Here is a 16,512-nt window from a genome sequence, read left to right as displayed (position 1 = left end):
TAGGGTCCTGGCGGCCACACCCTGCCCTTCCGGGGGAGTGGAGAGGGGGCAGCGGGGGCAGCGGCGCTCCAGGGGAGAGTGGCCTGGACTGGCTGGAGTAGTGTGTCAGGAGGTTTTTAAAAAGAGTCTGGGACAGAAGTACTGGCGGAAAGTCTTACGGAGTCTCTGGGAGGAAGGTGAGGGGCCGGCGGGCTGGGGGCGGCTAACCTCGGCGTCTTCTGGTCCGAGGATACGGGAGCCGACCACCCAGCCAGGGTAGGATTTGGATGCGGCGTGTAGTGGTAGGGTGCTTTGCCTTTACCGGCACTCAGTAGATCAGAGCCAGCTGAGCGCCCTGGCAGGGAAGGGGTCTCTGGGCGAGCCGGCCCCTCCTCTCATTCCCTCCAGGGGATGTTATGTAAGGGGGGAGGGGAAAGGAGTAGGGGGCGGCGGTGCCGTGGGCCTTATGCAACCCTAAGGTTAGGGTTTCACCGCGGTTGGTGGGGAGAGCGGGCAGGAGGAGGGCCTGGAAACTCTACCCCCCTCCCCAGCCTAACTAGCCGTCTTGAGCAGAGAGAAGGTCACCTCTGCACCTCCCCCAAGCCTGTCCAGTTGTGGGGCCCCTAGCCCAGGCCTGGCCCTGACCGCCTGGGAAGCCGGCTGGCTGGGTGGGGCGCCTGGGTTAGTCATCACTGGGCTCCCTCTCTCCCCACCTCTCGGCCAACTCTTGGCCCCTCCCCGTGGCCTCCGGCTAAGCTCTCGCCCCCACCTCCTTTCGGCCCTAGTTCCAGCCTCCAACTCATTTGGCCTGTCACCCTGGCTGTCATACTGGGCTGGAAGCTGTCAGGGTGCCAAAGGGTTGATGGAGCAGCTGGTCAGAGGGTCAGTGCCCTGGACCCACCCCGCCCTGCAGCCAAGGGCACCTGCTTGGCACAGACTTTCAGCAGCCGCTGAGTCCTATGGACTGACCAGAACCGACTCAGACAGAGGGGAATGGGAAGGAATTGAGACTGGTCACCTGGGATAAAGAAGGTACCACAAAGTTTATGCCTCCCAAGAGGGTTTTGTAATTTGAACACCTCCCACCCCCACCCTAATCTTTCTTATCCTCTGAGTATAGAAATCTCTTGGCAAGACCACCTTGACCCCTCCCGTTGTCATGGGCCATGCCCTTGGGCTGAGTGTCAGCATACACCCGCTCTCCCCAGCTCTTAGCCCCCAAGCCTGCCACGCCCCCAGCCCCCTCCCTGGGCCATGCTGCCGGCCTGCTGATTCATGCGTTGGAACTGTGGGGGCGGGGCTTGGAACTTGGAACAAAGTTCAGACATGGAGGGGCCGGCAGACAGCCTGGAATTCATACCAGATGTACCCGGAATGCGCTAGCGGAATGCCTGGCATTTGAAAGTCCTGGGGAGGCTGCCCAATCTTTCTTCCCTCCAGCCTTTGGTCCCATCCTCTCTTCACAGTCCCAGGAGCCTCTGCTGACCTTCCAAACTCTAGATCTCCTCCTTTCCTCACTCTTCCCCAAATGCAGGCTCCCTGAAACTCTTCTTTCAGCTAAACTCCCTGGGAACAAGTCAGTTGGACTGATCACTGAATTCATATTTCTGGACCAGAGATACAACTTCTCACCTTGTAACCTGGGTGACAGGTGGGATGTGCCCAGGGTCCCCAGGTCCTGCCCTCTCTGAATGTTGAGTAGGCTGGGTTCCCTCCTGGGTAGCTGGGGTGAGGGGTGGGTGAGAGCAGGCCTGGGTTTCAACACTGTTCAGTTCTGGAAAGAGGAGCAAGGGAAGTATATTTAGAGCTGCCTCTTGCTTCTTGCAGAAGTTTTAACAGCTCCTGCAGACTCGGGTTAGAATCAGGAACCCTTCATTAGAAAGCTGAGTATCTGCTGGGGCTGGACTTTGATGATCAGTGGAACAGTGGCCCTGTGACGTGGCCCTGCTCAGATCTTTCCCATTTTTCTTCCCTTTCCCTATAGGAGCCTGTACCTCCCACACTCTCACCTGGCTGAGCCGCAGTAGTTCTTCAGTGGCAAGCTTTATGTCCTGACCCAGCTAAAGCTGCCAGTTGAAGAACTGTTGCCCTCTGCCCCTGGCTTCAAGGAGGAGGAGGAAGAGGAGAAGGAGCTGCTTTTCTCTTCATCTGGAAGGTGACAGAACTGGGGTCGGGAAGGTCTGAACAGTGAGAGTGATGATACCTTTTTGGAAAGGGAATCCTGTTCAATAAGAGAACCTTCACCCCAATTGGCCCAGCAAGAGGGAACAATTTTAGATTAGAGACCCTGGCTGAATTAGGGTATAGATGGCTCTGACTACCTAGGCTTAGTTAGTTGTGGTGTGACAATGGGAACAAGTGAAGCCAAGAAAACCCTGTATACCCCTTTACCCAGGTGTCTTTCTTAGCCCTCCTTCCTTGTCCCCTCTTCTTTCCACTGACCTTTCCAGGTGAAGCCTAGAAGTAAGTTTCTTCTCAGGGAAAAGGTCCTACTGAAACTCTCGTCTGAGTAGTCGTCCCTCTGCTCTTACCTTTCTTTAGGCTGGCCCAGACTGTAGATTCAGGGATTCTCACCTAAATGTGGGATCCTTAGACTTTCTGTCTCAGCTTCTCCACCTACCTGTGAGATGGGGAATCACCTACTTGAGTGTACATGAGGGAATCAGAAACCCATTTGTGCAGACTCAGAGCTTGCGGTAGGAACAAAACAGCTTTTCACATAAGCTATTGCTCCTCTTGACCATAACTCCAAGATCTGGAGGGAGGAGTATTGGGAGGAGAGGCTAGCAGGAGCTCAGTCTGACTTCTCACCATGCAAAGGTACCCCCAGGCTTCCTCTGCCACCCAAAATAGGCCTGCAGCCTCTGATGGGGTTCCAGCTACCACTGCTCTCTTTCTTTCCTCACTTTTCAGGATAGTGTATGAGACTCATCTCAGGCCTGTGCGGGCAGGATATTCTCCCCTCCAGGAACCACTGCTCTCTGATGGGGTTCCAGCTACCACTGCTCTCTTTCTTTCCTCACTTTTCAGGATAGTGTATGAGACTCATCTCAGGCCTGTGCGGGCAGGATATTCTCCCCTCCAGGAACCAGGGGAAATGAGTTGTGGGACATGACCCCCATTGGGGCATCAGGTAGTATAAACCTGCCACCCCCAGCTCCTGATCCAGTCTCACTCTTGGGCTCAGGCTCTGGTGTGATTCAGCTTTGGCCCAGTCTCCCTGCCTGAAGGTGGGCATGTTCAGGGACTTTAGGAAACTGTTTGTTCTATTTTGGAGGAGGAGGTATGTAGAGGAGGAGGTATTCCCCATTTACAAGAAACTGAAAGGTTGAGGGTAGTGGAGTAGACCATTGAACTCAGCACTTCCGTAGCCCAAGCTGAATGTATGGGACTGAAGGGGGAGAGTAGACTGACTCCACCCATAGGCCACAACACAGATTGCTCTGTCCCTGGACATTGCTTCTATCCTTTTTCCCCTCCTCGCCTTAACTGGCCACAGTGTCTCCCCTTCCAGCCCTGGGTATGTGACTCTGTCATCCTCACCCTTCATGGAGCAGAGATGAGGAAGAGCAGCCTGGGAACACAGAGGCAGGCAAAAGACCGGTGAAGGACAAGACTGGGAGAGCACAGGGTCCTGTCTGGACACCCTGCAGAGGGGGCCCATAAAGGCCAGGAGCACCCCTGGAAGAGGGAGGACAGCCAGGCTTCATAAAGGACAAGCTTCCAGCCACTGTCTTCATTCACCATTTCTTTCCAGTCTTTCCGCCTCCCTCAGAGATGTGGGACCATATTAAAGTGTCCTGTGGCTTCATCCTCTGACTTCCCACCTTTCCTCTACTCTGTAATTTTTATATAGGGAGCTTCAAGGAGCAAGAGCCAGCTGTGAAAGGATATACACAGAAAATTCATAAGAGAAATTCAAATGAATAAAATCATGAAAAATGTGTTTCATTAGTAATTAAAGAGAGGCAAATATAGCTGTAAGCATTTTTCCCATAGCAAACTATAACGAAAAAAATAACACCCAGTTATTGGCAAAGGAGTACTAAAATAATGCTCCGATACATTGCATATGGTGGAACAAATTGATACAGCCTTCCTGGATGTCAGTTTGGAAATACGTATCAAACATATTACCATGGTCTTTGACCTAGTAATTCTAAATTTGGAGATTTATCCCAAGAAAATAATGAAAGATTTAGTTATAAGATGTTCATGCCAACATTGCAATAGAGAAAAACGGGGAAGCATCTCTCTAATTAGGAATTCATTTCTGCTGTAATGAAAATTTGTAGTAGGAGATTGTTTAAATTATTGTATATCCATCCAGATGGTAGAGTACTGTGCAGCCATTAAAAATCGTGTAGAACATTTGACTGGAAATAAAAATACTCATTGAATATTAAAAAGGTTGTAAAAATAGTGTGTATTATGTGATCCTAATTTTGTTTTTTAAGACATAGGTATATACATAAAACAGATAAAGACTGAGAACATACTCTAAAATATTAATAGCAGGTATCTTTGGAGGGCGGATTAAGGTAACTGTAATTTTCCTCTTCAGTTTTTTCTGTAATTTACAATTTTTCTACATTAATTGTATATGGCTTTCATATAACAAATAAAATTAAAAAGAATTTGTAATAAAAAAAAAAGGTTTTGAGAGGTGGATGTGGAATAATGAAGGAATACCCCAAATCCCTTGGACTTAGTGGATTTTTGGTGGAGAAAGGGGTTTGTGAGAGTGTTTGGGGGAGCACCTATTGATTTATGAAGTTCATTCTTTGGGAGTAGCAGGAATCCACCCTCTCCATGCACAGGAAATGGCTCTCTGAATTGCTGGCTGTCAGCCAGCTAAAGAAGTGTGGAGTAAGACAGAAGGAAAACCTATCACGTTTCAGGAAATAGGGGTTGGGGGGAAGATTTTTCTCTCCAGGATGAAAGGTTCTAGGATCCTAACAGTCATGCTACTGAAAGCAGGATGGGTATTTTGTTTTGCTCTTTCATTTTGGCCCCATCTTGAGGTGACCCTGTGTGACCTCTCCTTGTCTCTTCAGATGGGAAGAGAGATTCTGTCCACCTAACAGGTCCACACCCAAGACTGTAGTGCTGAGGGGTTCCCTTTGCTTCCCTTTCCTAATAATGAGGCTCCTCTGTAGGGCGCCCAAAAAGTTGAGGGAGGAGTCCCCAATGAGACGCTTCTCCAAAATGGAAGCCGTTATTATGTTTGAGAGGTACTATACGAGGGGGCAGGACTCCGGGAATTATAGGGTTGCTGGGATGTGTCAAGGGTCTAGAAACCTCGAGAAGTAGAATGGGGTGGCTCCAAGGAAGTGAGGTGCCCTCTCCCCCACAACAGACGGGAGATGGGTGCGGAGCCGTATGGTGGCATGGTTTAAGCAACTGGGGAGTGGGTTTGCCATGGCCTGTAACTTCAGATCTGTATGGGTGACGTGGGAGGGATGACCAGCAAGTGAGAGGTTAGAGTAAGGAAAGGAGGTGAAAGTTAGTGGGGCAGGGCCTCTGAGATTGTCGGGTGAGATTAGTGACCCTATATCTGGCCCTCCAAGAGAGGTTCAGGACACAGGGAGTAGGGGAAGACCCCTATCGCATTCCGGAAGCGCTCATCCCCCCTCTCCCCCTCCAGCTCCGTTGCCAGGTTCCCGGGAACTCTTACTCCGCCGTCTGTAGCGAGGGCGGGATGCGATGGGTTACCGTGGCTCCAGGGGCGGTGGCCACAAAGCCTGCTCCAATCACCGCCCAGCCGCAGGATGGGGGCGTGGACGAACCCTGAAAAAGTTACAGCAGATTTCAAAGGCAGGGCGGGTGAGGGATCCCAGAGATCCAGTCTTGCCAGGAAGTGGTTCACAGTCTCCTCAGGGGGCTAGCGCAGGAACCCAGCGGACTGATCCGGACTGGTCAGGTCATGGCGCCCTCGGGGATCCAAGTGACTGGCATCTCCTCCGCCGCCTTTTGGGGGATGCACTGGGGAATGCAGCTGCTACCCATACCAGGATCTGCTGCTCTGGCCCGTTGAAAGTGGTGGAGCACCTGTGTCTCCCTGGTGCACAACCTGCTCTCGGGGATCGGGGTGCTGCTCAGGTGCAAGGCTTAGAGGTTTGAGAGGCACCTGGGTGAGGGTGAGGGGTGAAAGGTTAACATTTGAAGACCTGGCAGGCACCTTTAAAATTGATGCAAGACCTTGAGAGACTAGAGTAAGAATATGGATGAGTGGGCGGGCGTGCACAGCAGGAGAATGGAATCCGGGTCAGCATGACGTTGACCGTGGCTCTCCTCCAGGCTGTTGCTGTACCCTCACATGGCCGCGGACCTTATTCATGGCCACGCACCCTAGGCCCTAGTGCTGGTGACTGTGTCTGTAGGTAAGTCTGCAGGAAAGCCTGGGCCAGTTTGGGGTTTGGGGGCAACCTTCCAACCATAATTCTAGGTCCCCTTCTGGCAGCTTTACTGAGGGAAACCGAAGAACTGGAAAAAAGGAGAGGATAGAGATTCCTTCCCAGGCTGTACACCATCCTAAGAGAAGCCTAACACAAACACACACCCTTACCCGCAGGTTATTTCCTGGCTAATGGAGTCGACTTGCTCTGGAACCAGACCTTGGGCCAGGCCTGGCACCTTCTCTGTCATTATTTGGTGGTGAGACTCAGAGGCGAGACAGGAAGGGAGGTGTGCCCAAACCAAACCCTCCAATCTCTCATCAGCTTTCTGTCCTATGACTTCCCAGAGTCTCTGACCCCCCTAGCACTTTATCCTCCCAACCTTGGGCTGAAAGCAGGAAGAGAATTGACTGCTGGCCACAGCTGGGAGTCAGCATTACCTCAGGTGCTTGGATTTCCACAGGTGTCCAGTCAATTGCAGAAATATTGAATATGGAGCTTTTCTGAGGATGGGAATCTTCCATATTGGGAGTGGGGATAGGGTATCAGACTGTGCAGATGCTGCAGCCTGAGGGGAGACGTCCTCTGGGCCACTGCTGCTTCCATTCTAGGGAAGGATTGTTTCAAAACCATTTAGGCCCCTGACAGAAGGGTATGCATAAAATTTGGGTGTTTTGGGGGGAGGGGTGTCAGAAAATACGTGGGAGCCCCTCTCTTAAGGATAAAGATATTGGAACATGATGAGTGGTAGGTCATAGAAGTCTTCTGACCTTTTACCCTGGCTTCCCAGGTAGTGAACTTCCTCAGCACTACCATTCTGTCCGGCTACTATGTGGGCTTCTCTATGATGTCTCTACTCCTGGAGCTGAACTCTGCCTGTTTGAGCCTAAGAAAGCTACTGCTGCTTTCTTTACAAGCCCCCTCCTTAGCCTTCAGTGTGGCCAGTTGGCCACCCTGGCCACCCTGGCCCTCTGCTGCCAGGTACCACTAGGGTGGATGAGTCTATGGTTGATCCAGCAGTACCACCAGGTGCCTCCTGCTTTGGTTGTCCTTGGTGGAACTGGGCTGGTCACTGTGAGTGCCATGAGCATCAGCACGGGTGTCCGAATTTTGGTCAGTGATTTGTTGCAGTCTCAGCCCTTCTCACTTATCCCTGGGTGCAAGGAAACCAGGGGCACCAGGACATGTGATAGTGAGTCTGTCGCCAGGGATGATTCCACTCTCAGCCTGAAAGAGTAGAGAGACGCCTCAGTTTCCTCTTCTGCCAGTCTTGGAGGAGGTAGGACCAGGACAAAAAAAGATGATGGTCTTCAATGCACAGCCCCCTGTCAGGGTAAGGACGACTGGATTTTTAGCATGTCAGTTCTTCTTCCAGCTAACTCACACCCCTCCCCCATTCCTAGAATCTGAGAAGAAATGTTGATGTTCATGGGTGGGTGGAAACCTGGGCTATTGTTCACTGAATTTCATCAACAGATGGTCATCCTTCCCAACAAATTAACTCAAGGGGTACAGCCAGTACTACCAATAAAGGGTGGCAGAAAGCATGAAACTGGACAAAACTGCCAATGTGTATATTCCTTTGCTTCAGCACAGGGACAGATGAAAGATGAAGATCTACTAGGATCCGAGAGATCTGGTATGGAGGGGATGAGATAAGAGGGAAAAGAAACCTAACTTATGACCAAATTCTGGCAGTGGGAGGACAACTCAACCGATGCTATCTGGAGCTGGAAGTTGCCAAGAGACCAAAGAACCTGAGCTATAGCAATTGCTACTGATAATTCTGATTCTCACAGCTCCACTATTGTGTTTGTATTTAACTCTAGTCCTACTGTATCCAGCATCTGCCCTTTTAATTTCTTTAATATCTTCTGACCTTTTTAAAGAAAATGCATTTTTTTTTTTTTAGGCGAGGCAACCCTTGGTTGACTTCACAGATTGCAAGGACCTTGTCAACTTACAATCCCTTATTTTATTTATTTATTTATTTTTATTTTTTACACCTATAGCACCTGATCTTCCTAGGTGGTCTCCCATCCAAGTACTAACCAGGCCCAACCCTGCTTAGCTTTCGAGATCAGACAGGATCAGGCTTGTTCAGGGTAGCATGGCCATAGAAAAAAATGCATTTTCTTAGGACAGTACTGAAGTTCAGAGCCATAATGGACTCAAACATCCACTCTGGGTGTGCAGTGTAGGGTCTTCCCAGGCCCAGGTTTTCATGAAAAATAAGGCAGAAACATAGCACCTGAGAGAAGTCTTCTGTTTGACTGTAGAGGGATTAAGGAATATCTGAATCTTTCCTGGGATTCATTCAAAAGCTCTTCTTTCTACCTTGCTGCTTCTGCATTTTTTTTTCCTCTAATGCATAAGATCCCTCCTTTGTTCATAACCTGGATGTTATGGGAAGGATAGAGCAAATTAAGGTTGCTACTCTATTAAACAATAGACAGAAAGAAATAACCCTTAATTATCCACAGAAAAGATATATGAGCAAAAGCAAGAGACAGGAAGATTAAATTAAAAATAAATCTGCCTAAAAGCTGAGCTAGAGAAAGACAAAGAGGATGTTGGAGACAGACATACATAGATTGAGGGACAGATAGAAAGAAAGAAGATTAGTTGCCTAGAAGTGACAGGCAAAGAAATGGAGCGCAAGACAGAGAATCTTTGGCAGAAATATCGAGAAAAACTGTTATAGAAGCTGAGAGAAAACAAAATCATAAAATTGGTAAAATGGCCATAACCAAAGAGGACAAGAAAAAAATAAAGGCTGACGGAAAGAGATCCCAAGGATGGAAGATACAGATAGTCTAGACAGTGATTTAGTGAGAGCAAGTGACAAGGAGGAACAATCAGACTCAAGAGAGATGGATGTAATAGTGGCAGATGGAGAGATTAGCAGAACAAGAGAGAGGTAGAAAGAGAGGAGAGGAGATTCATTAGGGGAGTTGAGAAGCGGAAGAGCAGAGGTGGAGGAGGCAGTAAGTGGAAAGATTTATTGACAGAAAAAGAAAGCAGGAAATATGTGGAGTTGGTGACAGGCAGACAAAGTACCAAGCAGCTACAGTGCAAAACACAAAAATAGAGACCAATGGGAACTGATAGGCACAGACTGGTAGGAAGATGAGGAAAAGTCGGAATCAGGGATGTACACTGAGATCGAAGAATAGGCAAAGGGACTGTGGAGAATCAGAGGAAAAGGGTGGGGGGGAAAATGATTAAATAAACATCCAAAGGAAGGAACAAGAAAAAGAAGGGAACACAGAGATGAAGAGAGAGAGAGAAAAAATTATAGAGGTAGGGAAAAAAATGAGAGAGAGGGATTGTGAGAGATCCCAGTCACAGTTGGCAGTAAACACAGGCAGAAAATAAGAGCAGAGTTTAAATGTAATCAGACTAAAACCAGAGAGTCGAAGATATAGAAGTTGAGATAGAAAAACGAAATAGAATGCTATCATAGTTTGTCCTTTAATAGAAGTAATAGCTTCAAAATTCTTAACGCCTTGATTAACAAAAACATTATCTTGAGTTCTCAAGGAAAACAGAATATGACAAACCCATGAGGGAAATTTGTTCCCTAAGTATGTTTGGATGTCAATATTGATTCATTCCATGCTCTATACCTTTTCTTTTATCACTGTCTTAAATTCATGTTTCAGGTAAGTACCCCTTTTGGTAATACTTGATAGTATTTATGAAATATGCCCAAGAACTTGACTGTTAGGGAAATCTGGCTGTTGCTATGGGTTATCTATTAAAACCTATAGGAGAATGGTGAGATTAACTACTGGTGGGGATAGGACATGAGTCAATACCTGAATATTTTGGGATCACACACAAATTTCCATTGTGGTGGACCAGTGAAACTTCAAGAAGGCAGGACTGGATTGTGATTATAATTGTGGTTGTGATATCTTATCAACTAGACTAATTATAGTGTGGATCAGATATAGATAATGGGAATCAGAGAGGCATGGTCAATTGGGACCCTAGAAAAGAGAGGCTAAAAGATGCAGAAGTTGACACATACTACATTTGGTTTAATGAGTTGGGTCAATGAGCATCATGGCAGTGCTCTGTCAGACCTTACCACCCAGTAAAGTGGTACTCAAGACTGACTCTGTGCCTACCAAGCTACTGGCTCATGAATTATTTGTCTTCTGGCACAGAGGTGCGGCTTTCCTAGATGGAGGAACATTGATATTTTATGGTCTCAGAACACTATTCTGATAATAAATTAATAAATTTCTATGCAAAGAATTGTGTCAGTCTTTTGTGAGTGTGGTTACACTGAGTCACTCTTCTAGGTTCTGGTGATGTCCTGATTTATAATGCAATGCTGGATTGTGAAAGCTTTGCTGTGGGAAGATCTCTTAGTACTACCTTTTGACCTACAAAGCCCTAAAATGTTCTAAGATCCTCTAGCATCAAAAAGCAAACCCAGTTTACTCAGTAGAATGGACTTAGAGCAAGAGAATGGGTTCAGACAACTTAGAGTGGTCCTCAATGCCAAGGGTTGAAATGCCGAAGAATCTTTTAGCCAAATTAATCTTGAGTTAACAAGAAAATTAATTAAACATAAATCTCCATAAGTGAGTTGTCAAAGCTATATTGTATGTAAAGTCTGGATTTGTCAGGCTGGAAATTAGGAGCTCTCACTTTGCAAGAGATTACATAAGGGAAGTTATTCTTTAAAGAATTGCTCCTGTATTGAAATGAAGCATTTATTTAAAATCATTAACTTAAAGTCATAGCATTTCAGGCTGAACATTTGTTGCTACCACATCAGGCACCTTTTATACTTTATCCCATTTAATCTTACGCAGTAAAAACTCATCCCATTTTTAAAATGAGTAACGAGGGCAATTTACTCAGGGTTACCTAGCTAATTAGTGACAGGGCCTGGACTCAAACCCATATGCATATTTTTTTCTATTACACCACCTGTGACCAACATCTGCTATTTTTGCCTGCCTAGTAGTATAGGGATTTTCCTTTGAAAAACACTCTCTCACTCCCCACTAAATGGGCATGTGACCTAGGTCTAGCCAATCAGAACAACACATTCTCTTTCCCAGAAATGAGCTCATGACATAAGCAGAGCCTATGAGCCTCAGCACCTTGACTTCTGCTAGAACTTTTGGCTAAGATGCACTATGTGTGCTAACATCGCTAAACCGGTAGGATATAAGAAGCTTGCCTGAGCATGGAGCCAACGCGGAAAAAGAGGACTCAAAAGATAGGAGAAAAAAAAAAAAAGAGAGATTTCTAGCATTATTTGAATATCTGGATCAAGCTCTGCCTAAAGCCTGGACTTCTCCTGAACCATGAGCCAAAAACAAAACAAAACAAAACAAAAAACAAACAAACAAAATCTTCTGGATTTACTTAAGTGAATATGAATTGAGTTTTTTTTCCCTTTTAGCAATTTTTATTAATACACCACCTTCAAGATTATCCAGTCTTATCATTTCATTTCATAAGAAATTGAAGCCTATAAAAGTTAAGTGATTTATCCAAGCATACCCAACTATTTTGTGGCACAGACAGAATTAGAATCCAGTTCTTTGATTTGGTTCAGGGACCCTTCTTATACACTATTTTGCCTCTTTATAGAAAGGCTGAGTAGTAGAAAAACTTTAAGGTAGAAAGATAGAAGCCTGCTGACAACTGAAAAGCAATCAAGTCAGATAAATTGCTCTGAAGTGGTATTTACAAGTCAGGATGCTTCAGTCTGAAAGCCAAACTTTTCTTCAAGTATTGATTTATGTACTTTTTAGGAATGCAGGAACTTTGCTGGGCAGGTCCATTTCAGCTTTCCCCTGCAGTCATGAGCACCACTTAACTTAGTGTTATAAGTCCATTCTTTTCCTGCCTTTAACCTGCTGGGAGACAGACCCTTACTTGCCACATCTTCTACAGGAACTGGTCAGAAAAGTGATTCTCAGACTGAATGAGCTCTTTCAACTGAGATAAGGATGCAAGCCATGTGGGCTTTAGGAGTAGAAGAATGGGAATTTGATCTGGTAGTGCGGTAGGTACAAGGGTCCCTGTTAGGGACTTTCTGCCTACCACCACTCAACCCAAAAAACAGACTCTGGGATAGTATCTGATATTCCAGGGATAGTAAATTATTTCTTTGGGTTAGGCTTTGTCCCCTCACTCTGGCCTGCCTGCCTGTGCCCTTGAAAGGGCTCCTTCACCTCCTTGAACTTCTCCGATTGGCATTACTAATCCTAGGAGCTGAGACTGGCACAGTGGCTCTCTGCCCCAGATCCCAGGTCAGAACACCATTAGAGGAGGATGAAGAAACCTGAAGAACTGGGGGCCATTTTTTTTGCCTAGAACAACATTGCTACTCAGCTATTCACTCACTTCCCTTAGCAGCTCATCCAAACATCGTTTTCTTCAAGTTCCCGCCCTTGCTTCCCTAACCCCAGCTCTTCATAGAATCCAGTCATTTCCACCCTGGCAGCAAGTGAGAGTGGTGGGGCTAGAGAGATGTAGGAGACGGGGGAGGGAAATAAGGGGCACAGCTCGGGGCAACTGCAGCAGCATTTCCTTGACATACATTGAATTTAAAAAATTCATATTCATATATGTATAAGGGAGGCTAGGGGGAGAGTTGGATCTCCATTCTCTACAGTGGGAAGTGAGCAGATAATGTCCAAAAGTTAAAAGTCAAGAAATAGCAATACAAGCGTATTACTTGGAGATATAGCAATAAATGCCGAAATAATCAGCTAAAATTGGTGGAAGAGAGGAAAGGTCAGAGGGAGCATAGATAGCTGTTCCTTGTAACAAATCTTTGTAACAAATTCTGCAAGACTGTATAACTTTGTTAAAACTAAAAACATTACAAGTGGCCCTCAGTCACCCCTGCTCCGCTCTGTATCCCTGGGTTCTTCATCAGGGATTCAACTAATCTCAAATCAAAAATGTTAGGAAAAGCATTACATTATTGCTGGCATGTACTATGTAGTTAGGTCTATGATGGTTGCGTCCGTCGTTGGTACTGAACATGTACAGATTTTTTTTCTTGTCATTATTCCCTGAGCAATACAGTATAATGACCGTTTATATAGCATTCACATTGTATTAGGTATTATAAGTAATCTATAATTGACTTAAAATGTATGGGAGGATATATGTAGTTTCTATGTAAATACTACGTCATTTTAAATAAGAGACTTGATTGAGCATCTTTGGCTTTCAGTATCTGTGGGAGATCTTGGAATTAATCCTCTTCAGATAATGAAGGACTACTGTAATTGTATAGCTAGCTATTTATCATCCATCTCTACCTCTAGAATGCAAGCTCCCACCAGGCATAGCCTAGGTCTACTGTGCTCTCCTCTGTATCCTGCCACCTTGGCAAGTATTGCACTTGGAGGTGTGCCTTAAACTTTTGTAGAAGGAGATTTTTAAGGGCATATTTGCTTTGGAAAGAGTTTCTGCATTCAATAGGAGTTTGGACAAGACAATCTAGGATGTACCTGCCAGTTCTATGATTTTTATCTACTTTCCTACTCATCTCAATTTCTCTTACCCCTCTTGCTCCAATACAAATTCTTATCTTTCTTTTACGCCTAAATTTTCAAGTGATTGGTCAATTCCCATTGCCTCCATTGTCTCTTGAACTTCCCTGGCAACCTTTCTCTCCCATTATCTTTCTGAAACTGCTCTCATAGGTCAGAGAATTCTTTCTTGTCAAGCTTGCAGCCTTTCTCAGTCTTCCTTACCTGTTGTATCATCTAACATGGCAGAGGGCTTCCTTTACTTTCTTTCTTTCTTTCTTTCTTTCTTTTTTTTTCCTCTCTCAATCTTTATTCTCGGTTCCTTGCTGTTATCCAGATAAGAGAGCTTCCTTTTCTTGAAGTGCTTCCTTCCTGTGGGCCTCTCCTGACCGTTCCAACTGTTCTTTCCCTGGCTTTCTCTGGCCTCCTCTTATCCTGGACAGTGTGTGTCTCAAGCCTTCTTCATCTGCTTTTCTGTTATTCTTTCCTCTGTGAACTGACTCTTTCTCAAAAATTTAGTATCAACTTTGGTCTGATGATTCAACTCCTCACCTCAGCTCTTAGAATGCCACTTGTGTGTTTCTAGTCAGAGGACTCCTTCTTTTGCATGACCTGCAGTTACCTAAGTTCAGTTTTAAATTCCTTATCAATGAGGAGACTGGTTTGACTGTGTAGTGAATGGTCCAAAATAATGACAACTAATAATTTCTGTTCAGATCTGTTCCTGGCTTGGTCACTTTTAATTGAGCTTCGTCAGACTAACTCAAGCAGACTGTTTGACCAGTTAAGAGACCTTAAGAGAAGTTTTTAATTTTTAAGTTTTAGTTTTTTGATTTGTAAATTATTTCATTTGCACATGTATTTTCCAGATTTAAAAGAAAAATACTTGTAAATCGTCAAATAGGTTGAAATCATTGGCAAAATGTCAAAACTGCTTGGAATTCAAGCAGATTTAAGCAAATCAACCAACTTTAATTTGACTCAAATGTTCTCATCCAACATCGTCTATGCTTCTTAGCATGAATAGAGATGATATGACAGTACGGTTAAAAACATAAGCTTTTCATATGTCTATTAGCTATCTGTATTTCCTCTTTGGAGAAGTATCTGTTCAGGTCTTCTGCCCATTTTTTAATAGGATCGTTTATGTTTTTTTGCTGTTGAGTTGAATAAGTTCTTTATATATTTTGGATATTTACCCCTAATCAGATGTATCATTAGTGAATATCTTCTTCCAAACAGTTGGTTGTCGTTTTGTTTTGTTGATGGTTTCTTTTGCTGTACAAAACTTTTTAGTTTGATGTAGTCCCATTTGTTTATTTGTGTTAAGTTGTTTTGACGATTAAATTAGCTTATTTATTTATTAACTTTTGGCTTAGAAATTATTTTAGGCTCACATGGAAGTTATAAAATAGCACAGAGAGCATAAAGATAAACCTATAGATAAATAGGATAGAACTGAGAGTCCAGAAACAAATAAACTTCAGTTGATTTTTGACCAAGGGACACAGACAATTCAAAGAAGGAAAAAATTGTCTTTTTAATCAAAGATGACTGGATATCCACATGCAAAAGGAAGAATTTGGTCCCCTATCACACACAATATACAAAAATTAACTTGATATGAAACATAAAACTATAAAATGTAAGGACTAATACTATAAAACTCTTAAAAGAAAACATAAGAGTACATCTTTGTGAATTCAGTTAGGCAATGATTTCTAAGATTTGACACTAAAATCATAAGCAATAGAAGAGAAAATTTGAAAAGTTGGGCTTCATTCAAATTAAAAACTTTTGTGCTTCAAAGAAGACCATCAAAAAAGTAAAAAGAATGAGAGAAAAATTTTCTATATCACATATATGATGGGGAGACTTGTTTCTAGAATATATAAAGAACTCCTACGACTCAATAATAAAAAAGATAACCCAATTTTAAAATGAGCAAAAAAATCTAAAAAGACATTTCTCCAAAGAAGTAATATATATATGCTACAACAAGGATGAACCTCAAGAACATTATGCTAAGTAAAAGTAGTCAATTGCAAAAGACCACTATTCTATGATGCCATTTACATGAAATGTCCAGATCAGGCTGATCTATAGAGATGGAAAGTAGATTAGTGGTTGCCAAGGGCTGAGAAGTAGGAGGCGGAAAGATATATGGGGTGAGTGCTCATGGGTGCATGGTTTCTTTTAGGGATGATGAGAATGTTCTAGAAGTAGATAATGATGATAATTGCACAACTCTGTAAATATACTAAAAATCATTGGATTGTATACTTTAAACAGGTGAACTTATGGAATGCAAATTATATTTTGGTAATGCTGTTTAGAAAACAATGTCTACAGCCATGCCACCCTGAACAAGCCCTATCCTGTCTGATCGCAGAAGCTAAGCAGGGTGAGGCCTGTTTAGTACTTCAATGGGAAACTGCTTAGGAAGACCAAGTGCTGTAGGTGTAAAAAATAATAAAAGAAAGAGATTGTAAGCTGACAAGATCCGTGCGATCTGTGATGTCAACCAAGGGTTGCCTCACCTAAAAAAAAAAAGAAAATAGTTCAGAGTTCTTGTGAACCCTTCCTCCACTTGAGAAGTTCTTACATAACAA

The 16,512-nt window shown here is 44.4% G+C and overlaps 1 protein-coding gene and 1 pseudogene across 1 annotated transcript; one reads left to right on the top strand and one right to left on the bottom strand.

Moving 5' to 3' along the window:
- Positions 1-555: 555 nt before the first annotated feature.
- Positions 556-8,149, top strand: TLCD2 (TLC domain containing 2). The gene is given in 6 exon segments (XM_006925067.2): positions 556-1,011; positions 1,964-6,081; positions 6,280-6,362; positions 6,554-6,636; positions 7,168-7,324; positions 7,327-8,149. Coding segments are annotated over 5 exon segments (789 nt in total). The 5' UTR covers positions 556-1,011; positions 1,964-5,905; the 3' UTR covers positions 7,617-8,149.
- Positions 8,150-8,380: 231 nt separating this feature from the next.
- Positions 8,381-8,499, bottom strand: LOC112473247 (annotated as a pseudogene).
- Positions 8,500-16,512: the final 8,013 nt, after the last annotated feature.

This window comes from Pteropus alecto, unplaced genomic scaffold (assembly GCF_000325575.1).
Source record: "Pteropus alecto unplaced genomic scaffold, ASM32557v1 scaffold98, whole genome shotgun sequence".
In the NCBI taxonomy this organism is placed as follows: Eukaryota; Metazoa; Chordata; class Mammalia; order Chiroptera; family Pteropodidae; genus Pteropus; species Pteropus alecto.
Note: the sequence above shows the minus strand (reverse complement) of the source record. Positions and strands in the feature narration are given on the sequence as shown.